The sequence below is a fragment of the Anabas testudineus genome, chromosome 4, assembly GCF_900324465.2.
Source record: "Anabas testudineus chromosome 4, fAnaTes1.2, whole genome shotgun sequence".
Lineage (NCBI taxonomy): Eukaryota > Metazoa > Chordata > Actinopteri > Anabantiformes > Anabantidae > Anabas > Anabas testudineus.
This window is the reverse complement of record NC_046613.1, coordinates 14,118,155-14,144,697: the sequence shown is the minus strand read 5'-3', so window position 1 is coordinate 14,144,697 and position 26,543 is coordinate 14,118,155. Positions and strand designations below refer to the sequence as shown.

The 26,543-nt window shown below is 40.3% G+C and overlaps 1 protein-coding gene across 1 annotated transcript in view; it reads right to left on the bottom strand.

Moving 5' to 3' along the window:
- ttll7 (tubulin tyrosine ligase-like family, member 7) overlaps window positions 1-26,543 on the bottom strand; it is a 66,046-nt gene that overhangs the window by 8,493 nt on the left and 31,010 nt on the right. Inside the window, exons 10-19 of the mRNA XM_026345307.1 lie at window positions 24,849-24,943; window positions 22,895-23,042; window positions 21,829-21,902; window positions 17,515-17,650; window positions 13,920-14,006; window positions 11,259-11,496; window positions 8,200-8,495; window positions 6,805-6,939; window positions 3,887-3,967; window positions 2,028-2,188 (exon numbers count right to left, since the gene is read on the bottom strand). Coding sequence (XP_026201092.1) covers window positions 2,028-2,188; window positions 3,887-3,967; window positions 6,805-6,939; window positions 8,200-8,495; window positions 11,259-11,496; window positions 13,920-14,006; window positions 17,515-17,650; window positions 21,829-21,902; window positions 22,895-23,042; window positions 24,849-24,943 — 1,451 coding nt within the window. The remainder of the gene's footprint in view (window positions 1-2,027; window positions 2,189-3,886; window positions 3,968-6,804; window positions 6,940-8,199; window positions 8,496-11,258; window positions 11,497-13,919; window positions 14,007-17,514; window positions 17,651-21,828; window positions 21,903-22,894; window positions 23,043-24,848; window positions 24,944-26,543) is intronic.

Here is a 26,543-nt window from a genome sequence, read left to right as displayed (position 1 = left end):
GGGATCGCGGGGGAGTAAGTCCAAACCCGGATTTGAAGTGTGCTTTTCGATGTGCACCACTTCACTATCCTCACGTGACATGCCCCCCTGTTGTGTGCATCCATGTTAGCGCCACAGCCCGCTGTAGGGAGAGGCCAGATGATAGGCTCGCGAGCTACAGTGCAGGATGATCCAGTGAAGGCTGAGATGAGACAAAGGCTACACGGGGTGCAGTGTGCTGGGCATAGCTGCAGCTAGGCTAGGCTAATCCTCTTGGCCCTTTACCCCTTCACCACTCTCCTCTTTACTACATTTAAAGTGTCTCATTTCCTGTCACTTTCCTCTTAGTTTTTGTGTGTTACAGCGACTCTACCCTCCTCCTTATTCTTCCCTTCATCTCTATCACTTGCTCACTCCCTTCTTCACTCTCCCTCATTTACAGCTACCAAGAAAGAAGGGAGGAGGAAAATGGAGAGCTGTGGGGCTTTAGCGACTTTAGTTACACCCTCTGAGCCTTTGGTGTCGAGGGAAACACGGCCACTGAACAACTGAACTGTAAAAAATATGGAGAGGAGAAGGCCAGACCTTTATCACAGACCAAATGAAAAGCCACCAGCACAGCAGCTGTCAGGGTTGTGTATATGTGTGGGTCTGTGTGAGGACGCTAATGTATGTGTTTGAAGAAACAAATGTGTGGAAACCAGCTTGATGCGTCTGAAAGATGTCTTGCTGTGTGTATGTGCGTGTCTGTGTTTGATGGAAGCAAAATATATGTTTAGGAAAGTCACTGAACCACTGATGGGAAACAGTTTTGTATGTGTGCGCGTCTGTCTCTTTTGCCGTTGAGGGGTTTCTATACGGATATGATCAAATGGGCTGTCATTGCAGTGACTCATCTTGTAGGAAGCCACTTTCTGTCACATCAAAAAGAGGAAAAAATAAATAAATAAAAAAGGAACCACATGAAAACTCACTCATCAGATATCAAAAGTATCCGGTAACAAACCAAAGTAAAATAACTAAAAGGCCTTCATTCACCTTCTTCCTGCTTCCATCCCTACCCTCTCTTTTTCATGCTGCCACCTGTGAAAAAGCCCTGATTAAAAGCCCAGATTTGTGACCTTAATTTGCACCCTGTCTCTACTGAGCAACATGTTTATTTCATCACCAAGAGCTTTCAGAGAAGTGCAGCGGGGTCTGGTTGGTCTGTCACTCATTCTGTATCATTCAGCTGGCGTCTCGAGTCATCCTGAAAAAAAACGGCAAATTGTCCCTGCTGTCACTGACACTGGTACACTGACGAACACCGGACTTAAAGACATAGGGAGACCACGTGGTGCTTGGTACTGAAAGAATGAATGAATAGAGTGGTGAGTGACAGTTTGATCACTAGGCAATATTCCTTGATTTCAGTAATTAAGTAGGAATTATTTTATTAATTTAAATGTGGTTAGATTCGCTCATTTGCTGTAATTTTTATGCCTTTACGTGTTTGTGTTGCCTGTCTGCCCATCCCATTCTTGTAAACATGATATCTGAATAACACCTTGAGGGAGTTTCTTCAAATTTGGCAGAAGCGTCCACTTGGACTCGCGCATAAACTCGTTAGAATGAAAATCTGGACAGACATGCATGTAAACTACAACTTCAGTAGTAGGTGGAGGCGTACGCAAACGAAGTGTGGTAATTGTATTTCTTTTTTTCTAAAGTGATGATGATGATTCCTCGTATACAGAGGTTTCGTCATCCCAGAGCGCAAAAAATGGATTATAAAATAAATTGGAAATGACGGCAGGTATGATAATTTTTACATCTGCATTTTAGCAGAGCTTTGCATCAGTAAGCGAAGAAACATGCCTGTCGGATCATTGAGCAGCATCTGAAAACTCCTCATTCCACACCATTCTGACATCAGAAGGAATGGGACTGTCAATTATTGTTACCTTCTGATACTGACAATATGACAATTACTTCCATCTAATGCATATATGTACCCCAGTCATTACATCATTCTAATCCATGTCACAGTCAGGCCCAATCTGCCCTACCCAGTGTTGGAGAAACAGTTCCACAGGCCCTGTCCATGACTCCAGAGCAGTCGGTTAAAGACGCGGTTGAAGAGCCGGTACAGGTGGAGGCTCTCTACATCTGGCTCCCTCCAGATCCGTTGCAGCACTGAGCGTACATTTGTGCGTACAATGTCTAGCACCTGGGTGAGAAAGAAAGTAAGACAGAGATGAGGAAGAGAGAGTGACAGAGGTTTAAATCAAGCATGTGATAATGATGGAAATTAATGCTGCAAGACAAAGGGTGAAAGCATTTGTAATTAATATGCGTGAGTTGGCATTTGTAACTGTAATTTCTTTGTCTTTTTTAATTATACCTTAAAATTAGCAATCACAAGGCTAATGCGTCACTCAGTAATAGAGAGCAGGCCTTGCATTTACGAAAAAATACACACAGATGCATGTGCACACACAAGAACTGCAGACAGTACAGACACAAAAACACATCCTGAAAACTCCATTAATCAGACCCTATGCACATATAGTAAGGAGCGGAACAGGATTATATCTCACTCAAGCATCTACAGCCATACTTACACATACAGTATACGTTGTGTGTGTGTGTGTGTGTGTGTGTGTGTGTGTGTGTGTGTGTGTGTGTGTGTGTGTCAGAGGCAGGGCAAAAAGTGCTAGGGCAGACAGTGGAGAGCAAAGGAGAGAGGACTAATTGCTGCACCAACGTCAGTCTTGGAGAGAAGGTGTCAGAAGTTCCCCAGCAGTCTGAGGACACCTGTGCCATCCTTCTATCTTCCCTTCTTCGCTTTCCCATCCCTCCCCACCTCACCACCGTCCCTTCCTCCCCTTTTCTTTCTCTTTTCACCCTGCTCAGAGTGCAGCGCTGTGGCTCTTTTGACTTTGATTCCTTGCTCCTCATTACTGACGTGCCCATCTGACCATGTGTTTGTGTGTTTGCGATGCGAAGAGGCAAGAGTTCTCTACACCCATATGAGGTGAGCGAGATGCACACATACTCAGACAAACGGATAGATGAATAAACACACACACAGATATGTTCTGGTATGGTAATCAGATGGCAGAGCAGTGGGCGCTACATTCCTGACCTCTGTCTGCTGCTCATTAGGCTGCTCCACTCCAAATAAAACATCAGCTCGCTCCGCCACAGCCCACAACACAGCTGAGCACAGTTGTGCAGAAAGCAGTGGCTGAGAGATCACATCATTACTGACACGCCTACTGGATGCCATTTCACATCTTGTCCCCTCTTCTGTTTTGTTTACATTCTATTTGGTGTGTCTACTTCTCACTGTGAAACTCTGTGTAATGATTGTCATGCCTGTCTTATTTTTTATCTCTTCTCTTATGTTTGATTTGAAGATTATATTTGTGTTTTTAAAACTTATTTCAAAAGACGCACAGGTATAAGTAAGAGAGGTGATGTTTTGTCATGTTCAGTTGTTTTAACAATGACCAGACTGTACGAGGTGACTGTACAGACTATGAGACAGCAGGGAATGAGAAACACAGGCATCAAACGAGTAACGTGGCCCATTTTTAAAAGTTTCCGAATAAATATACAGTAAAATGAAGAATCATCTGTGAGAATAGTGACTGAAAAGATTTCTAAAGTTATGAAGGTATAAATAGCTAGACCAAGCTTAAATTTTGAAATGTATTTATATTTACATGTTGTTATTTGGCACAAACCTTATTCAAAGCAACTCACAAACAAATAGTTTAAAACTTCACTTTTATGTTTAAGGGAGCTGTGATGCACTCATTTTATTGTTGTTTTACCCATAGATACTGTCAGATCTTCCAAAGGTTAGGAATTTAAACCATCTTCCAATTCTTTAGAGACAAACACAGGGAGAAAGACTCACCTTCCGTTGTTTGGTTGAGTCCAACTTCACTAGCCAATAGGAGGCCACCTTTGGTTTATGGTATTTCCAGTTGTCGAGGATCTGATGAAGAAACGTTTTCGTGAAAAAAGTGAAAAATAGTCTAAAACAGACACTAGAATCACAGTCAAGCAAAAATATTTAAAAACACCCTTAGAAGTATTATTATTAACAAAAAAATAACACTCGCCACGCCAATTTACTCCACCTGTAATTTCCCAGCAATCAAAGTCAAAACTCAGGGTTACTGCAAAACTCTCACTGTCACGGTGTTTTGCAGTTCAGTTGCTGCCAAAAACAGCAAAAACTGTGTGCAACAGGAACAGTGAACAGTGAAATATATTCTGAAGAGCTTTCCTGTACACATCACACTACGCTGTAGCAGCTTGTCATTGCTAGAGCAGTTAAACTCGAAGTACATTTACTATTTAGAAATTATAAAAATGTGTCAGAAGTAGAGGAAGAACATATAGATTAAGTCTAGAGCACACACACTCATCTTGACAGGCTTTCTTATGTATGTCAGCCCAGACATTGATGCGTTTATTTATCTGTTAACATATTGGGTTTTTGGCTTTCATACATTCACTAGGTCTCCATTATGGAAAGGTTGCATGTTTGACTATGACAGGATGTCACAGGACAAAGTAAGAGGCGAGAGAGTTTGCTGCAAAATACTGTACCACTAAGCTGTTTAGTTTTCTTGTCTTAAGGGCATAGGGACACTAGTGCTGTAGGTTCTTTCTTTCCCATTACTGGGTTGTAATGTGACTGCTTTTATTCACACTTCAGTCATGTACACATATTAAATTATATTATTTCTTAATTATATTTTATATTTTATATTATTTATTATTATTAAAAATCCGCTCACAAATTAATGCAATGAATTTAAATGCAGCTGAAATCAGTAGTTTAAAAAATGAGTAAAATCAAGTTGTTAATTTTTGCCAGTGAAACCCTGTGTTTTGCTTGTGTGTCAAAAATCCCTGGGGTATGTTGTTATGCACCAAAGCTGTGCTGGATATCCCCATGCACTTTCTCCTAGTGCCAACATCACTGTGTACCTACAGGCACCGTTATTGTTGCTCTTGTTGACTTAGTCTACATCTCCCTACTGGTGCACATAAACCTCTCACGTAGCATGCAAACAGCGATCCCACTGGGAAGCCCCAGTGTAAATTTCATGTGTACTCACACACCCATACATATGCACACAAAACAACCCACAAAGATTCACAGATAGAAGGCATAGGTATACAGTAAACACTTTTGTTCGCTTTCAGAAAGTTGCTTGTTTAGTTTTCTTTCACATCAAGAACCTTATGAACCCTGAGTGGTAAGCCACATGTTCACAATCATTTGTCACATTTGTTTCATACATACACAAATTGCCCTCAATTAAAGCACAAAAAACCCACTCGATAGATTTCACCTTTCAGTGGTTCCAACTGTGACAATAAAACTGGTTTTGAGTGAAAGACAAAAGAGGTAATTACTTCAATACAAACACATCATTAGCCCAATTAGACCTCAACTTTAAATCAAGGAAAGCATAAAATGCCAAAGATTGTTTTCATGCCAAGTGAACACTCCTTGTCTCCTGAGGAAAAGAGTGAACAGTACAGGTGCAGCTGCTCATCTGTGTTTCCATGGTGTTCTCATTAGGGTTTGTTAACTGTACAGGTGTGGCGGTAATTGTGTCTCACGACCCAGACACACCTAGGTGTCACGCATACTGTACACATACAGTTACTTAGTGGCTTGACATAACATTACTTTAATCCTAACTACATGCTTAATGTCAAAAAAGATTGTTAGAATTAGATCATTATTAGGAACACTGCTATTTTTGAATGCTAGTTCTATTTATGGAAGCAAAAACAAATAATTATAATAATAAATTGTATTTGAGAGCCTGTCACATAATCTGAGAACACTAAAGCCATACGTTAGAAAGCTAAAAACAGCAAAACTGAAACTAAGGCTACTAAAACACGTGATTAAGAGTGGCACAGAATTATAACTCTGGTATACTTCTTATAATATACTTCACATAGCCTGCTAACAATTTCATAGTATTTTTCTAATCAGTCATCCTGGTGAAGACTACCATCCTGGCTGCTGTCCTTTCAGCACCATCTGGGATCTGTGGTGCTGGACAGACGGCTGGTTCTGAGGACAGCGATAGCTGAATTCAAGGTGAGCCTGTGCCTGCCTTTGTCACATTTTTCTGAGTAGGCCTTTTTTCTTTTCTATTTACTTTGTCAAAATGAAATATCCAGGCACATACACTACATCTGTTAGTAGTAGTTGGATTCTTTGGATTCATAATTAACATTATCTACATCTATAAACTCTTCTAGGCTTATAACCATTAGCCATATGAGGGAATTATTTTATTAGACTATTTAGAAGACTAATATTGAAGAAATAAAGACACATTTAAGTAATGGCTTTCACAATAGTAAAAACACATATGCGCCAATGCACACCAAAAGCAAACGCACAGTGATCTAACCAGAACTCGAGGAGGCACTGAGTAACACGAAGGAGCAGTGTAGAATATTGGGGAGCTGCAGACTGACTGACAGGTTGTCATTGGGGTCGTTTGAAAGACAACGGGAGCCAGGCCAAAGCGGACAGGATATTGTGAAGGGAGGCGAGGAGGTGACTTTTAGTGGCTAGACCTGGCTACAGAGGGAGGCTCTGGGAATGTAGTGGATTTTAATTTGTGTACAGTATTTGTTCAATTTTTTTTTCATTCCTGTTTTATTCTCTTGTTTATTTTATTCTCTTTCTATACTTTTTATATCTGGATTTTTGCATTTTGGCTACACATAAAAATGCACCTTAGGCAACTGATATACACAGAAATACAACAAAAGTCATGCACCTACCTCGTCTAGCACGGCTTCGGCCTCCTCCTCAGTTTTGCCTGGGAATCTGATCCTCATGGCAGTCAGCGCAGCCACAGTCTGACGCACCAGCTCTGCCTCCTGTTCTTTACTCCTCAGGTTTATCAGTGGATCACCCTAGAGCACACACAAGTAGAAACACACACTTAGTATATAGTTACTGTACATATTATTATCAAACTAAATGTTTTACTGAACACCTTTGTGCTATCTCACATTTCTACAAGATTTATATAATCAGCATGCTATTTTGCCATGGAAGACAAGAAAGACTTTTATGCTCCTCAAATAAATAGAAATGCGTGGTTGTTTAATAGCATGGTGTTATTATTGCAACTTTTTATGGTATCATCTACATTAATCAATATTACTTCTAATGAGGGGGGAACTGAAGTTCACATTTCTTGCCCAGGCATTCTTGCCCTGAGTTCTCATTAATTTATGATCCTGCTACAGGAATATTTTAATCACAAATAATTATTTTTTTGCATAGCGGATTATTACATTTGCAGATAACCAAATAAGTAATATGCACCATGCTACAGAATGTATAAATAATATAATAATTATAATAATAATAATAACTGCCTAAAATATATAATTTTATTAATGTTAAAGCAATGTGTGATTTTTGGTTTTTAATAGTTTTTAACATAGAATTATTATATATTTTTTATTTTATTTTATTAATTTTTTATTTAGCAGTAAGCTATTTGTGAGTATTTTCAGGCTTAGCAACACAATGACTTAACTGTACACTGATTACGCAAATTTTACTTGGCAATATGAACTAACAATAAAGAACCTTGAACCTTGAACTCATGTGTGCCTGATGAATATCAGGAAAAACTAAATGTTTGTCTGCTTTACTATAAAAGTTTCTGCTTTCTATTCTCATTGCTCAAAGGCATTCTTCTTCATTTACTTCATTCCACTGTATCCACAGGTTACCAGCATAATTGTAAGGAAGCAAAGTGAACGGAGGAGGCAGGTGGAAAGCAACAGATGGCAACATAATAGAAGATTATTGTGGGCTGCAGCAGGTCTTTGCTGTATTGAAGGAGCTGCTTAAAAGATTCTGATTGGGCCAGGATACAATATATGCCAGAGGGGGAGAAAAGCAGAGGGGAAAAGTAAAAGCTATAATGGCAGAACGAGTAACTTTGTGCGTCAGACTTCAGTGAAATTGTGAAGTCTTGATTGTTTTCTTTAAACTTAGTTTGAGTAGTGAATCAGCAGAGACTTGCCACATTGAGCAAAATGACAGCTTGACTATTTAAAAAGAATTTAGTATACGGTTCTGTGATTGACACCTTATCTCACACATTCTGAAATGTAAAGAGGTAAACACGGCTTTGTGTGGTTTGAGTGGCTTACTATGTTGGAGTGGATGGTCCCAAGGCTGTTGCTGTGAGGCACACGATGGGCGGAACCACTGCGGCTCAGTGAGTGAGAGCGTAGTGTGGCGGAGCTTGGCCTGACGAGGGGTGTGGCCATGGGAACTGTAGGAGAGGGCCTGGTAGACAAAGCTCGCAACTCACTGGGCGATGAGAGGGAAGCAATGGAGCGAGGACAGGAGATGGAGCGCCTGATTGGCCCAGACAGCGTGGGTGAGGCTGAGGGGGTGGGACTGGTTTTGAGTGACTTGACTGGACGTTTCCAGTGCATGCGACCTGTGGAGAAAGCGAAGAGAGGGAGAGGGATTGAAGATGAAAACTGACTCCCTCTCACACTACAGCTTCTTTTCTTCCCTGATTCTGTCTCACTGCTCCAGTCACTGTCAAGCTCTCGTCTCTGCTTTCCATCTGTTGCCGGGTGGCTTTGGAGATGAAGTGTGGCATTAAAACTCCCACAGCTATACTCTGGCACACTGGTCCAGTGGCCGTGTGTGTGTGCGTGTGTGTACACAGCATGTGTAGTTAAAACCAGAAACTAAACAGTAGTCCTGTCTGCTTTGGGGATGGATTAAGGAGCATCCCCCTCTCTCTCTCTCTCTCTGTCTGCCTCAGATACACACATTTACACACACACACACACACACACACACATACTAGGCAAATACACAGAAGCAAAATGAAGCTGAAAACTCATACTGACACTCTCCATCACCCTTGAAACTCCTCCAGCTTGTCTACCAGCCAGTGTATTAGCGTGTGCTTTTTATTCCTGCAGTGTGTCTGTCTGACATCAAGTATGCACACAAGGTCTGCTTGTGTATGTTTGTGTGTGTGTGTGTGGTTGTCGACCCTTCTGAGGTTTGGCCATTGCCAAATGACAGCATTATGGGGCTTAGTCCTAGCAGCCCTTTGGTGGCTTGGTATGGAGTAGGGCTTGGCAGGGTTGCTGCCTCTCTCTCTGCACACACACACACGCACACTTATACACATATTTAGGTATTTGGTCCAGAAGTTGGGGTTTTTCATGGCTTTGTCCCTTATTTTGTGACAAACAGAATGAGCTCATGCAAGGGTACTCTATTGAGCAGTAAAAACTGCTGGCCCACAATGCAACCACAGAATTTTTTTCTTCCCAAGGTCAGCACATAAACCGCTATGAAAGGTGTCCTCGTTCTCCCTTCTGAGAGCTGAAAGTATGTTGATGTATGTGACTTTGAATTTGCAGGATTGCTTGACACTTATCACTCTCACTATAAAACAGGGAATATTTCAGCATTAAGCTCAAGGTGTTTTCAAGGTAAACAATGAAAAGGGGCCTTTTTGTCCTCCCCTTCAATTTCCTTCCTTCTTCTCCTCCTCTCTGCCTCTTCTTTCACCTTCCATTCACTAGAATCTTTCCTCTTATGCTTTTCTGTGCCTCAATATTTAGTGAATGTGTGTGTTTATAACCGTGGAGGTAGAATGCTCCTTTATATAAGAAAGCAGCAAGATGCACTCCATTTTATCAAATCAATTAGGCATACACACTGGCCTTTGAACATTATCGAATCGTTTCTATTTCTGCATAAATGTGACTGAAAACATCATCATATTTTCAGTCTAGTCCTAAAATTAGATAAAGGGAACCAATTTAAACAAATGAGACAAAAAATATGCTGGTTAATTTTATTTGTTGTAGAAAATTATCCAATTCTAAAAGAAAACATCTGTGTTGCAAAAGTATCTGAATCTGTGCTGTCAGTAACTTGGTGTGACCCCGTTTTGCAGCAATAGCTTCAACTCAGCATTTTGGGTAACTGTTTATCAGCCCTGCATGTCATGTTGGGGGGATTTCAACCAATTCCTCCGAATAGCTTTAACTCAGGAATGCTGGTTGGCTTCCTTGCATGAACTGCTTTTTCTATAGGATTAAGGTCACTTTTACTTGTCCATTCCAAAACAGTGACTAACAGATGTACGGTATATTTCTTCTGCTTTAATCGGTCTTTGGTAGAACTGCTTTTGTGTTTGTGACCTTCAGCGTACCCTGACATTTTGCAGAATTTGCTTCTTAGCTCGTCCAGCATCCTGGTCCAGAGGCAGCAAAACAGCCCCAAATTATGATATTGCTTCTCATTCACTGATATTCAAGATAGAAGATTCAAGGAAGAGAGCAACAAGACTACAACCCCTTCAGTATGAGCAGCTAGACGTTTGGGCATGTGATTGTCATCCCAGTGATTGAAAGTCCTCACTCTAATTTCTTCTTCAAATGAATTAATAATAATAAATGTTCCCATTTGCCACACATAGATACTGTATTTAAGATTGGAGTTTTTTTTGTAGTAGAGAAAATTCTAAGCAAACTTTCAAGCAACATCCATACTGTAATGTAGCCTCTTCTGGCTCTCACCATCATAACCTACTCCTCCCTGCTGTTGGAGAGTGTGTGCATATACGTGTATGTGTGTGTGTGTGTGTGCACAGCAGGTTCTGATCAAAGCAAAATTCAGAATTTTTATTTTAAAAAGTGTGTGCATGTAAATGGAAATGTGTGCTGTATAACTATGAATATATTTTTTAAACTGTGTAAGTGTGAAAAGTATACCTGATTGGAGTGGATGTCGTGTGCTTGCAGCATTACAGGCTCAGTTACAATTTCCTTAGTCCAAAATTATATACATTAACACTCACTATCTCTCCGGTCCACCACTATACACTTTCAATGTCAAATAAAATGGAAGTGCAGGTGGAAATAGAAATCTAATAATGTGTATGTATGTAGGTGTCTGGTTTTGCACATTTATACAGCTTTGTTTGGTTTAGCAATTAAGCTAACCACTATAATTAGATGAATGACTCCAGCTAAAAATGAAGAGGACATCAACAAACACAGCAGGAGGAAAAGGGAGAATGAGACAAAATGAGAAGAGCAAGCAAGCAAAAACAAAGCAAACAAGAAAGAGAGATTGCAGGAAACAACATTCCTGTCAAAATCCCCACACTTTGGCTTCCTAATAAAAATATTTTTAGACACTTTTATACATCCTGCTGTTTTACCTGAGCGCTCAGCCAAGTTCTTCTCCTTGCTCTCCCCAAGGTCGTAGGAAACTTTCTTCTCCCTCTTTTCTACGCCTCTTTCGCCTCCTCCTCCTCCTCCTGCTTTCCTCCTCTCCTCCTCCTCTTCGTCTGAGGAGGAGCAGGAGTTGTCAGCGCTGCTGCCGCTTGTGAAGTCAGCCAGGTAGTCTGGTCGTTGACGTCTTGGTGTTGTACTGCATTCTGGCATTGCGGTCAAGGACTGTCGAGGACAAACACAGATACAAGCATTCAAGGTAAATACATATACAGTGTATGCGGAAGACATACAGTATACACAGAGAATGTGCACATACAGATACATATATTAGAAGGATTTGTGCACATTTACACAGATAAATGGATATAATGTTCTAACTCTCACACAAACACACACACACATTCTTCTACTTTTATTCTCATGGGATCTTACACTGATGGCCTTCACTTCCTAATACCAATCCGAACTGACCTCATTTTGGAAAAATGTTTCTTCAAAAGGTCTAAAATTCAACCAGCCTGTCACAAGGACATAAGTACAAGAATAAACACAGACACACACCCACTTAAACATGAAGACATTGAAATGTTGTCAACCCCCCTCAGCCTCGCCTCACCCTTAGCCCATTACCATCTGTCACTGGGAGACCGAGTGCTGACACCGCTAGCCCACATGCTTACATGAGTGTATGTTTGCTTGCAAGCTCATTATGCACAGATGCTGTACACAATTGCACATGCACTTCAAGCCTGGTTGTCACTATAAATAGAAACACAAGCTCCTCCTTCCCTTGAGCAAATGTGACTTGACTGGATGTATAAGGTTAAATTCAAAGTAAAGCTGTTTATTTAAAACCAAATGTTTTACATATCTGACAGCTTGTGTAAATGAAAGAGAAAATTCCTTTAAACAAGGAGAGTTATAACTTCTGATAACTGCTCTGATGTTCCTTTTTTTGACACGAAGCTACTGTATTTTGGTAATGCTTGAATTCTGGTTGCATCTCATCTTTAATATGTCATTTTTAAATAAAATCTTTATAGGATGAAAATGTTTGATGAGTAGAAGTGGGGAATCATGTTCTTATTTCCCATGCACACACTTTTTTTCAAGTTCATTAAGTTGAGTGTCTGTCTCACAAGGGAGTGAAAGGGGACACACTGATAGCATTAATAAAGCATTTATACATCTGTTATTCAATGTTCGCTCGGGCACTGTTGTCAGACCACCTATATTAATGGGCAGGAAGTGATCACAGGGCTTACACAGTCACCAGCGGGTGGCTGAGTGGGTGAGTGATAGAGGAGGATAGACAGAGAGAGATTAAATACACAAGAGGAGAATAAAAGGGAAGAAGAGAACAAGAGATTGATGAGGAGAGAAATAAAGAGGAGGACAAGGTGAATCTGAGTATGGGAGCAGAGAGAAACAGAGTGCAGGCACAGAATAGATGGAAAGAAATGGAAGTGAGAGAGAGAGAGAAAATGACACTGAACATATGAGTGGAGAGAGGACAGGAGTTAGACAAGACAAGACAAGAAGAGGAAGCGAGAAGGCCAGACACGGATGACATGAGAGAGAATTTTTACATATGTGCCAAGCGAAGAAGCTGGAACGATGAGCAAAATGTTGAGCTAAGGAGAAAAGTGAAGGAAGAAGGGAATGGGTTACATAACGCATTTTTAGAAAGAGTTAAAAATAACAGAGGAAGAGAATTAAAGAAACAAGTGGAAAGAACCTGGATGTAGTTGCTCTCCTTCTCTCTCCTCGTGTCCTCTCCCTCTGATCTTTGCCTCAGTGCTAAATTGTATTGCCCCTTCTTTCCCTCAAACTCCTTTTTCTTAGTTCCTCTACCTGACTCCTCTCTTTTAGCTTTTGTAAACTCATTGGTTGAGTTTCACCAGATGGCATGTGAGCACTGCAGGCCTAGGGAGTGAATCTACCGCCACAGCTCTTTCTTTCCTTCCTCTGCTCTCAATATCTCCTTCCACACACTTGGCAGCAGTGGAAGTGACGCGACCCAAATGAATTTGGACAACACTGATTGTGTCTGAACAAGTCCTCATTCCAGTTACGGCCTTTCTAATGCAGCGCTGAACTGCCCTGTCGAGTCCCTAACACACTCTTTGAGTGTTCCAGCCAATTTAGCCCTCGAATGAGGGATGGATGTAGATTTGCAGGGAGAGGAAAAAGGATGGAGAGGTGAAAGGAGGGGAGTGAAGCAAGGTGATGGAGGAAGTAATGTGCTGTCGTGGGAAATTGAGGGGGCGAGTGACAGAGAAAGAGAGAAAGAGAGGGAGATAGACAGAAAGAAAGATAACATGGAAAGAGGGAGAGAGACAGCCTGACAGCTGTCCCCTAGGGGAGTTTGGTCTTTTCTTTTGGGCCTCTTTCTGATTCTTTTCTTTCTCACCTAACCTGCTACCCCCCTTTTTATTTTTCTGAATCACGTTGTATATGCCTTCTGTGGGTGTTAGCTCCAGGCATCTGCCTACCTGCCTTTCCCCAGCTTCTGTCTTCCGTCTCTCTCTCTCTCTCTCTGACACTCTTTGCACTTTTTCATGTCCCATGAGGCATGTGGTCCCTATTCTCCCTCCTCTTTCTCAGTTTTTGTTTCTTCCTATCTCTCGCTTACTCTCACCCACCTTAGGGCCTCGTTGCCTAGAGGATTTGCCCATCAGCTTCTCGTCGTCCAGTTCACACTGCTCGAGCAGATCTAAGATGTCCTCCTCCTACACACCAACACAGAAACAACACAAGGTAGAAGAGAGTATGTCAGAAATGTGGATTTTGGCTACCTAAGGAATGCACAGTATAAAGCATCATCAAAGAGGAATCAGGTAGTTCAACTTTTATGATACACAGATTAAGAATCATTGTGATGCTTTGATTTCATATCTCTAATTGCTCTGATTGAAGTCAGAATAAGGTGTAAAAAAACATGACTTCAGTTATTTAAAAAAAAGAGAAGGGATGAAAAAGTTTAACCTCACAGGCATATTTACCTTATCTGGGGGTTAGAGAAAAAAAAGCCCTGGCTGAACATGCATTGGTCTTTGGCAGCGAACATAGAGGCAGAATTTAGAAAAGCCGGTGTCATGGCCACAGCCAACATGCTGGGGCCTTGGCCATTTGGCCATAGCTGAAATGCAGGCAAAGGTGATTAATGTTGCTTCACAGTTGGGACATAAAAGCTCCCACTTGCCGCTCAAATAGAGATGAAAAGTGATTGTTTTCTCTCAGATTAGCCATGAAGCTGCTTTCAGGTCCATGAAAAGGTCAATGTGCCCCTGGCTTTCACTGCTGGTGTGTGTGCATGAACGTTTGTGTGCATGTTCATAAGTGTACAGTGGCATTTTTCCAGGTCTGGAAGTCTTTAAACTTCTGTCTTAAAGTATGCATCTATGGGCTCTTGACAGTTTTTTTTTTAGGAGAATTTACTTATTTTTCCTCTAAATTATATGTTCCAGTGGAATGCCGTGGTTTATATGGACTATTACTATTACTTTTTCATTATGTGACTGTGCAGGAATTTTTCTATGTATGTCAGTGTGAACTTGTACATGTGTCGGTTTGTACCAGATTGGGATTAACTACGCCTGGTTGCAGCTTTATCACACAATGTAGATCTGTAAAGTCATTACTGAGAGTGACACATGTATTGTGTGGATATATACGTATTTTGTAATTATGTAAAGTATGTCGTGGCAGACTACATTAATAGTATTTGCATTTGACTGTGAAGTGCTCCCAAACAACACCTGCATGTTTTGTACTTGGGATATTCTATTTTACTGGTTTGGCACAACAGGCTGACTTTGTATGCATCTGCTCAGCATTTTTCTTATTTATTTTCAGTATCCATAAGACAAAAATGGAGGGGGCTGGATAGCTAACAACAAAACATACAATTTGATGCATACCTGTCAACCTTACTGTAATGGGAATGGGTACAAGGGTGATGCAAACCCTGTAGAAATCAGTGTAACCTGTGGTTGTGATGTCTGGAGCACAACTGAATGCAGGCAGGGTGCCCTGTAGTGCATCAGCATGTTATCACTAGGATTACAACACATGTTTTATTTTCTTTGATATGTAGCAACCAATGATTTTTTATTTTTCAATTCATGGCCCAGAGAAGCCTCCAAAGACAACAAACACGAGTCTTGTGGGTACAATATCTCTTAGAAAAGACAGATATGTTGATGTCATACTGGTAAATGACCTCTAGCCTCTTGCAACAGGAAAACTTACTAAGCAGGCAATGCATGTCAGAAAATGATTTATTCATCCTACTAGGGTTAAGGGCCAAAGGACTGTGACTGATGCACAAAATTACAGGCTTTGGCTTATTGCAAGATGAAGAACTGTTCTGTTTAGGTACAAACTTTAAGTTAGTTTAGTACAAAGTTTAAAACAGTTATGTTTAAGTTAGGATTGGAGAGGGGTTAGATTAAGTCATGCAGGTTGTGAACAAACTGAATGCTGCTGTTTCAATAATCAATGTGTACAGTCAACAGTAAATGGAGCAACTACTGTAAACAGCAGCGAGGCCGAGAAGCACAAAAAAGCCTCTGCCATCTGTCAAGAAAATAATTCAAATCACATTTTATTTTTGACGACAGATAGGCTTGAAAATACACCTTTAATGTTAAAAAATAGGAGGAAACAAGAAATAGGAGAAAATGAATTATCTGTGGTCTGATGAATGTCATATTCAACATAGTAACTACCCTTATTTATCTCAAATTGCCAAGATTTAGATCTTATCCTCTGTCTCTTAATAAAGACAGTCCAGTTGTCACTCATGATCATGTTATTAGATAGCAAACTCTACAGTGGGCTTCGTTTCTACTATCTCTCTACGTTTATACTTTGAACAAGATCTACATCTGTGTGCATTGACAAAATTAAGCTTACTCTCTCTCTCTATGGCGTTTTGACTATGTCTCATCTTTGATTGATATCTCTATAAAAATTCACTGCAGAGAATCGACTCTTGAAAAGACACAATAACTTTTTGAAAAACAAACTGCAAAGGGCTAGAGGCTGCAGAGGTAAGTTTGTTTCTACAAAGCTGCAGCAGCATATTAAACCTCCCCACAGTGCTTTGATATTGTAGAATTTGTAATGTCAATACCGCTGTCAAAAATATCCAGTATTCACTATTCACAATTACTATTCAGTTGCCAAGAGCAGATAGGATTTTATTTTGTTTCATTTGTATCTTTCCTATTTATCTGTACCTCTTCTCTCTGTGTATTTAAATATCACAAGAGCCTTCCACTGTGTTTTTGTTTCATTGATTTCTTCTTTCTGAAAACATCACCAAACTCAAAAACAGAAAATTGCTTCTTTTTATTCCTTGTTTTTATGTTCTACTTAAGTCACTGAAAGAGTGTATTTACAAATGTTGTCCAGGTCTAATCCAAAACTACAGGAAGCAGCAATTCAGCCAAATATTAAAACACAGTTACCATTGCTTTTTTTTTGTATATTTGATTGGTGTGTTTAATAAAAACATGAAAAATCATGACTATGTTTTATCAGCAAATAATGCGTTTATATTTGTGACTTTACTAAAGATCACATTTAAGACCAATTTACGCAGAAAGCAAGGAATTGCGAGCAGTGCTATTATATTCCTTGCGGTATGCCTACAATGACTTATACCCCTCTAAAAGTAATTGAATTCTTTATAAAAGGGTGCAGATTACAGTTACAGCCTGTGACAAATAAGAAAGCAAATTCAAATGTGTGCATGAATGGTAATCACAAGCGAAGCCTCTTCAAAACTTAGACATGAAAAAAAGAAGACAGAAACATAGAGAAAGGGGACAAGAGAAACTGGAGAGAGTGTCTAAATGGAAAGAAACAAAAAATGACATTGTTGTGTGGGATTTGATTTGCTTTAAAAAGCTCATGTACACAGCACAATAAATATTTGTGGAGAGACAGAGTGAATGACAGTGAGAAAATGAGGCAGATAGAGAGGAGAAGGACATTCTGTCAGACATTTTAGCAAATACAAAGGATGGTGGTACACTTTCTGCATTATTTGCGCATCCTTTTTTGTCTCTGTGGGCAGAATCTTAATAGAAATGTGTGTGCGTTTCTTTTCTTTGGCATGTGCTTGTCCAAAAGTGTCTGCACATTGTGTGTATATGTTTGTGTGTGAGTCTCTGCAGGTTTCTATGAGGTGTATGTGTATGCGTGACAGTCTGCCACTGATGTACGTGCCTTCATTTGTTTCAGAGGATTATTCATTTCCTTTTGAAGTGAGGCAGCTCGCCCGGCGAGGAAGGTCTGAAAGGCGGCCGAGAGCAGGCTTTCATACTTCTCCAACAGCAGCTTGTCGTCTGGGGGGTAAATACGTCTGTAAGCCGCAGAGACACAGAGAGAAAAGCAAGAAGAGTCAGAGTGATAAAGAAAGACGGGAAAGAAAAAGGTTAAAAAAAAAGGAGGGAGAAGCAGGATGAAATGTGAAAAAAATCAAATATTTTTAAAAGAGGAGGAGAAAGGGGACTGGGGTCACTAACACTGGAAAAACAGGAAGAAAGAGAAGGAGTGAGTTCAGCAAAGACAGATGTGAGGTGAGAGGAGGAGCAGTGACAGAATGGGGGGGCAGTGATGGATAAAAGACAGAGAAACAAAGGTAAGAAAGGAAAAAGGGTAAAAAAAATAGAGAGACAAAGAAAATGATTGAGAAAGTATGAGAACATGGATACACACTGTTAGAAAGAGAGAAGAGATTGACGAAAGAAAAGGGAGGATTGACGCACAGAGAGGTCGAGGCACAGCAGGTGAGAGTGGTGGATGAATAGAAAAAAACTAGCAGGAGGGAAACAGGAGAGGAGGAGAGAATTACATTATATTTCAATTGAAGCTGTGAAACAACAGACAAAAGAAAGGTGAGTGGCAGAATCAAGGTAGAAGAATGGAGGAGGAGGGAGAAAACTGACAGAAAAAGACAGCATATTAACAGAGACCTTGAGTTAAGATACTGTACAAATATATTAATGCACAACTGGTTTCCGCACACATAACACACTGCAGAAAGGGGTCACCATCAAAAAATAAATGTTTATACAGTGGCATGAAAAAGTATGTGAACCTTTTGGAATTTCATGGTTTTCTGCATTAATTTATGTGATAATAAAATGTGATCTGATCTTCATCTAAGTCAAGACTATTAACAAATATAATGTGCCTAAAACAACAACACAAATGAAATTCTGATCTTTCATATCTTTATTGAGAACAACCATAAAAGCCTTACAGTGCAAGTGAAACAAGTATGTGAACTCTTTGAATAATGACCTCAAAAAAAGCTAATTGGAGGTGTGGACTAGAGCTTCTTCGACTGACAAAAAACACTCTAACTTTTTGAGTTTGCTCCATATAAGAAGAATACGCTTATGTTAGCCATGCCTCACCAAAAGGAGCTTTCAGAGGGTCTATGATCAAAAATTGATGGTTTACATAATGCTGGAAATGACATCCAAAGATTTGAAGGCATCATTGGAACTGGCCAACATCTGTGTTCATGAGTCCACAGTAGGTAAAACATTGAACTAGCAGGGTGTCTATGGCAGGACACCATGAAAGAAGCTGCTGCTCACTGAATCCACCTTTTGCAGTGGCCAAGTCAGAGCTCAGACTTCAAGCCAACAGAGACGCTATGGAACGACTTGAAGAGAGCCATACATGAGACGTCCAAAGACTTTGACAGAGCTAAAGCAGTTCTGCAGGAAGAATGGACTAAAATTCCTCCTGAACAATGTGCAGGTCTGATCCACAGCTACAGGAAGTCAACCAGTTATTAATTCTGAGGGTTCACATACGTTTTTCCACTAGCACCGTGAGGTTTTTATTGATGTTCTCAATAAAGGCATGAGTGATCTGAAATTTTTTGTTATTATTTTAGGCCCATCATATTTGTTAATACACTTGATTTTCCAAAAGGTTCACATACTTTTTCTTTCCACTGTATTAATTCATGGGTGTGGGTAAAAAAAGAAGATCTAAAAATAAAACGGAAATGAAAAGAAAGGTGTTGAAAAACAAAAAGGAACAAACAACTGATAAATGCTCCTTTCCATAACCAAATTCAAGGGTTCCAGAGAAGTCCCTAGCACAGACCCAGCCTTCCTGATCCATTTGTTTAGGTTGTCACTGACTCTGATGCTGCCGCCCCAGCAGACGTGATTTTCGCAAACTCTGTTATCCATATGTAGCTTACATCAACAACAAATAGTAGCTCACTGAGCAAGTGCTTTGCACAGCTGAATGTGACAAGATAATACATCAGATCAGCCATCATGCAAGCCCCGAGCATCCAGATATGATGAGGATGAGTGATCCGTCTTGGATTTAATTTAGAGTTAATTTTGGGTAATGGGTAGAGGCCAGTGCTGGGCTTTGCAGAGGTAGGTTTGCAGTACTGGACCTATGCAGAACTCTGACACACTCATACACTCTCACTGAGATGTGCACTTTCCCGTTGGTCACAGTCTTTGCTAATGTGCCTGTTCACACATTCCACATAGTTTTGTGCCCTCAAGACTAAACCAACAGTGTTCAGTGTTTATCTTAGGCCTGAGGGGATTAGGAAAATGCATAAACTTCAACCTGGTTATTCTCATAATACATCTCCAAACTCCCTCCCCAAGCCAATGCTTCAGCCATCAAATCAAAACAATGACAGTGTTATAATTAAAATAAACTTTGGCTAGTGTGGAGTGTTAAAGCAGGAAATCGTTTGGCTTCTACACATACATTTAGAGCCAAACCTCTCCTGAGTTGGCCTTTGAATCAAGGGGAATTTAAAAGGGCGCTGACAAAAGTAGACCTCCTTTTAAAAAGACTTTTTGTCTTTTTAAAAGGAGGTCTACCCTGTGAGGCTGTAATGTTTACACACCAGCAGGATATTTTCAACAATGGCAAAATGACAGCCAGGTTTTTGTAAATACAGATTACTAAGCTATTACTATTAAGCTCTTCACACAGAAACATATTGATGCATTGAACACATATAACACATATTTTCTTTTATAGATATTCTGTTCTGGACACATGATTTCCATGTTGCTGAGAAGTTAACCTAAGTGCTGAGAGACCTAAGTTGAACTTCAGTTCCTTCCCTTTCCATCCTATAGGAGGTTTAACCATTAACCTTTAAGGTGTATGGAGACCACTCCTTTCTATTACAACTTGTTGATCCTCAAAGAGCAAGATAAATCACATGAAAAGGTCAACATTTAATAGTAGGTGTTAACTGCTCCCTGTTTTTGGCACTCTCCCTCACTGAACATATGGTCATTTTATTAGAGGTCGACCCTACAATATTTTTTACATGAAATGTTTATGCTGAGGCAGAGAGATTTTTCCCTCCACATGTTTCCAGCTGGGCTATAGGCAAAACTAATATTTTACTAATATTTCCATCACTAACTTCGTTTTGAAAAGGCAGAATATGTCAAGCTTCTTGATTCAAATGGCTTAAAAGATTAATTGAATAGCAACAATGGCATCAAACCAGATGGGTTTCACTGTGATACCACACAATTCTGGCTGATCTGAACCTCATGCAAGTTTCATCTAATAGCCAAATATAAGTAAGTTCATTACCCGAACTCATCTAATGAGAAGCAGTGTGTTAATCAGACTTCAGGGCTGCGTCGCAACACCATTTGAATGTTAAGAGGTCTTTATTAGGGGTGCTCTAGACAGACCTCAGCCTGTCTGATTGACTGTCTGGCTGCCTGTCGGAAAAGAGGAAGGAGGTGACAGCACTTCATGCAGACTGGGATCAGCTTTCCAACTACATTCAGTCAAGTGATGAGTCAAGAAGTCACTTAGACTTGGGGAGACAGCAAAACAGCAAGTGTGTGTGTCTGTCTGAATGTCTATGTTTTTAAGCTTGTGTACGAGCAAGAGATTGAGAGAGAAAGAAAATCAGGCCTTGGAAATGTGTGTGTTCGTGTGTGTATGTGTTGGATAAAGACACAAGCAGCAAGAGAAACTGAGGGAGTAAAAGAGCATTAACAATTTACAAGAGACAAGTCACAAATCAGAACTTGGTGCTGCTGAGTCATGCTCTAAGGTGGATCTGCTCTGTCTGTGAGGTGACTATTAAAAATTGACATGCTCGATGTCTTCCAGAATCCCAGCTGGAGAAAAGAATAGAAGTGTGGGCGAAAGAGAAGATGGCTTGCAGCTGTCAGCCAAAGTATACAAGCTAATTTGAATTTCTAAATCGCTGAAAAGGTAACATTGTGCATAAACGAGTAACAATGGGAAGCATGCAATTACACACTGAGGCTGATTTCCTCTCTATATTTCACATATTCTCTTTGTCTTAATTTTTCTGCCTCATGTTCTGAAAACATTGGTGTTCTCTTTTTTGTTCTTTTTGCAGCAGCATTATTTATTCTCCTGAGGGCCTGACATTCTGCAGATGACCCCATAAATATAAGTAAAGCTGGCACGATTATAGCAGTAAAGTTGTTGTAGAGACAGACCCCTCTCCCCGCCTGTTTGCCTCTTCCTTACCTGTAGTTCCCCAGATGCTGCTTTTCATGCTCCTCCCTGGAGATCTGCTTGCGGACCTGTGCCAGTCGCTCTTTCTAGGAATAGGAGAATAACAAAAAGAAAAAAGGACTAAACCTTTGAGTCCAAACCCATTCTCTTAACTTCTATTAAGAAGAATGAAAGAAAGAATTCTTACAAACCAGAAGACAAGAGGTGAAACAGTGAAGGAAAAAAAGACTCTTGCCCATCAGTGACTCATAATTTAGAGTCATTTTTCCATCTGCTCTTATTAATACATTACGAAGGTATAATTATGGAGCTCAGTTGGCCAATTTGGCATCAGAAAGGCAGGGACCACTCGACTACTAGCACGGCAGTATCATTGAGACCTGAGTGATGCATGCCTTTAGCAGACTTGAACCTGGTCTTGCACTTCAGCCATAACAGCACTCAAAGATGAGGTAGTGCCCTTTTTAAAACTGCGCCTCCACGCCATCTTTCCTTATTCCCATATATTACTGCCATGGCTGATCAAAAGACTAATCAAAGAGGGTGGGAGGCATGAAGTACTAGTAGCTGCCACTTTTCCACATATATGAGAGAAAAGCTCCCCAGACTCCTTCATTTCAAAGAGCAAATAATTAAATGGTATGCTTGTCTCAGAAAACTTTGACTGTTTTGACGTAGAGTAGGAAGTTTTATGCTCAGGCTTTTTCAACTTGTCTTGTTTGAATCCTAAGGAGCTGTTACTTTTAGTGCTCACTAAATATCTCTGATAATCTCTCTAAACACATATTTGATGAGCGCGTGGCCCATATTACTGATTCGAAACCACTTGTCACCTTGTGCTGTGTTCACTCTAGTGTGGCCGAAAAAGGTTTTAAGATATCTTGTGCTTTCAAACCCCCCCGAACAACAGTTAAGGTGCACCACCTTGTACAGGTGCCTAGCAAACCCCATGCTTCAGTGCAATTGGGCAGAGGCCAGCATAAAGAATTATGGTTTAGACGGGAATCTGGAAATATGGCTCTGCCTCAGCAAATGTTTTTATAAAATGTAATAGATTATTAATTTGTTTGTGCCTTACTAGCTCTTCTCTCCTTCGCTCCAGTGTGTGACGTTGTTTCTCCCAGTCCGTGGAAGCAGCTGAGAGTTTCTTCATGGAGCCGTGTCCGTAGAGTCGTCTCTGAGCCTCTGCTTTTTGCTGGGCCAGGTTGCGTTTCTTATCGCTAGCCCTAGATAAACAACAAGTTGTGGAGTCATCACAGTGCCTTCGTTAAAATGTAAGAAAAGGGTTCAGACACCATTAAAGGTATAGTAAACTAAAATCACAACTGTTAATACAGATTTTTTAGTTTATTCTTAATGAAGCTGCTGTTTTTTATCTCTGTTTTCTGTCATACATTTTTCTGCATGTGACTTTTGATATTATGATAACACTACATATCACAGATATAGTCCGCAGCAAATGTTTTCATGAATGTTTTAAACTATGGTGAAGTTTGACAACTTGCAGGTCTCATGCTAACTGACGGACTGACTGGAATGATTGTGCTGTAAAAAAAAAACAAAACTGAAATCTCACACAACATTTGACAACACAAAGATGAAGGTTCAGCTGAGACACAAGTCCAAAACCCCAGGATGAACAGGACCAGACAGCTAATTCTGAACAAGTGGGCAATTGCGGTCTGAAGAAAGGGCAATTCATTTTAGTCAATCGCTGGCCCTTTAAATTGGATATTGAGTGCTGTTGGTGGGCTGAGGTTTATCAATGTCCATGCCCGGCCGGGTCTGAATTGATCCCCTGTTGATACAGTTGGAGTTGCAACCAGAGTCGTGAGCTGACCCTACCTCTACACACCAACACACCCTCCCTTTTGGGAAGCAAAGCCATTACTATTTAAGGAAAAAGTGAGTGAAGTAGAACAAAGCCCTCATTCTCTCCAGCATGAACATAAGCAGTTTGTCCAGCGGATAGAGCTCCCCACTGCCTTTCAAGGCCTCCTAAGATTTATTTGTCATGAAATAATCAAATCTACCTTTTTAATCTGTGGGAATACAGCAAACATCAGTCATGAAGCAAATCATTTTGATAAGAGATTTGTTTGTACCATCTGAAGCTATGCAGGAGGAAGAAGTGAGTTTTTATGTGGGATGGCTGCACCACACACCACACTTGGACAAACTAGATCTATGGTGCCGCATGTAATTGATCCAGTGTGTGTGTGTGTGTGTGTGTGTGTGTGTGTGTGTGTGTGTGTGTGTGTGTGTGTGTGTGTGAAGACTATAGAGTTGATACTATATTTAGAGCAGTAAGAGGAGGACAAGCACAGAGAGAAAGAGAAAAAGAGAGCAGAGATCCAGAGGTCTGGTGTACGATGATCAATCAGTGGACTCATTGTAGCCAGGGGACAGAAAAGCATGCCAGCAAACACACACACACACAGCACATATACAAAAAATACATTACACAACCAGAATGACAGTATGCATAACCTAAACAGGCAAACAAATACACCCACAAAGCAAAGTAAAAGAGCAGCAAAGGAAGCATGCGTAAATACACAGAGCAGGGTAAACAGTGTTGACTCAAATCTGCAGATACCACAACTTGCTGATAAAGAAATTCAGACACACACACACATTAGGACTGATTGAAGGGTGCACATAGCATGCAATAGTGGCAAGGCTTTGTGGCTTGGCTATTATCTGTCTTTGTATCCAACACAGCAACACCAACACACTCATTTACAAGGACAATTTTTTGTGTTCAAAGCTCAAACTTCCAGTCATGTCAGTGTGAACCCAAAACAAAATAAAGGCTAAATCCGGCCATGCAATCAAAGTAATTCCAAATGTTGCAGGGTGCAGAATGAATTGAAATATTTTAATATTCAGAAGTCTGTAAAATAGTTTGCCATGAGCTTTGCCTGCCTCTACACATGGAATTTAATGAGGCCATAGATGCTATTCGTGTTTGTCTATCTCCATGCATGTGTGTGTGAATGTGTGTGTGTGACCGCAGTGGAGAACGGTACCTAATGTTGAGAAGTTTGAGCGCATTGAGAAGCACCCCTTTCTTCACGTCGTAATCAATCTTCTGATCAGTCCCGAAGCTTGGCGCTCGATTGATCTGTCAGAGAGGAGAGAGTAAAACATTCAAAGAACTGTTTTTTTTTTTCTTCTTCTTCTTTACTTTGTCTAATTTTTTTCCTTCTTCTCAATTCAGTAGAAAGAAATGCTATGCTATTACAGGGGTGGATTTAGGGCATCCTCACAACCCCACAACAAGGACAAGAAAGATAAGAGACAAAAAGACAAAGTGATGGAAGGTGAAGGTTTTCTTCTCTTTGAAGGACAGTTTGGAACGCTTAGCCTTTGCCTGTGCATAAATCCTGTTTGACACTGGTGTGTGTATGCTTGTGCATGAATCCGGGCTTACACGTATGAGTGCATGCATACAAACAGACTGCGAAGGTTAGACTGTCACCAGATAAGTGACCCTGCCCTTTTAGTCAATTACTGAAAGGAGTCAGTGATTGTGTAACCTATAGTACATTTCCCACCACACCCTATACTCATCCATATCGCTTCCAGCAATCATCTCTTTCTCGTTCCACCGAATGCAACCAATGGAGCTCAGAGAGAGTCAACTGAGTGAGAACAGAGTAAGCCACATGCGATTTGAGGTACAAAAGCCAGTATCACCGAGGGAAAAATTCAAGAGCGGCTTACCTTTCTTAACAGAACAATTTCCACCACCTGTGCAAGGTATACAGATATCAGTTATTATACCTGACACAACAAATCAATTCTTCCCTTTTACTCTTTGTTATGTTCCCTCTGTCTCTCTCCTGAGGTGAGAAAGAGATTGTGTGAGACAACAAAAGAACCAGCAAATGGAGAGAACTGCAGAGGGAGGGTGAATGAACTGGCAACCGTGATCAGAATGGTGTCTTCCTATGAGGCGACTTCAAATGCAACAGATGCCCGGCGAAAGCTGGCTCAGGTTAATAAACCTTGATTGCTGAGATAAGTCAGAACATTGTTCAAATGCTCATACTGCAGATTTCCTTTTTTATGCATGGAAAATAATATTGTGTCTCCTTTTGATTAGATTTGTAATAGCTTTAATAATGGTTTATTTGTAAGTAAGTTCATGTGAGACAATTCAAGACAGGAGGGGATATCTGACTTGAAAAGATTTCAGACAATTGACTGAAAAATTATTCCAACTTGGGGCCTTCATAAGGAAAAAGGTTTCAGAGATCAGAGATCCTTTTTTTTTTTCAACTAATGTAAGTATTATTGTTGATTGTTTGATCATGTGGTATTATTGTTTAAAAGCATTTTCAAAAAAATGTACATTTATAAATGTATTTTACATTTCTATTTAATATAAATAGTTTCTCAACCACATCCCCAACATAACTATTGTAGATGAAAAGAAAAACGGTGATTAGCCTTGAAAATGTACCTGGAATTTCATTCTTCCCAGTAGACTTAATCTGCAGTCAGAGCGAGTATTTGGTGTCAGAAACTCTATTCGCCTTGTTCCTATCTTCCTTTGGAAAAAAGTGGTTGGATACAGTTGAACACATCAAAGCAGCACGGCAGCCAATCGCAAAACGCGATTCTAATAACAGAGCAAGGCCGAGCCAATTGGAGGTTTTCGAGCACATTGCAGATCCGTTCTATCTGCCAATCAGGAATGTGGGTAAAGAATGCTGAAA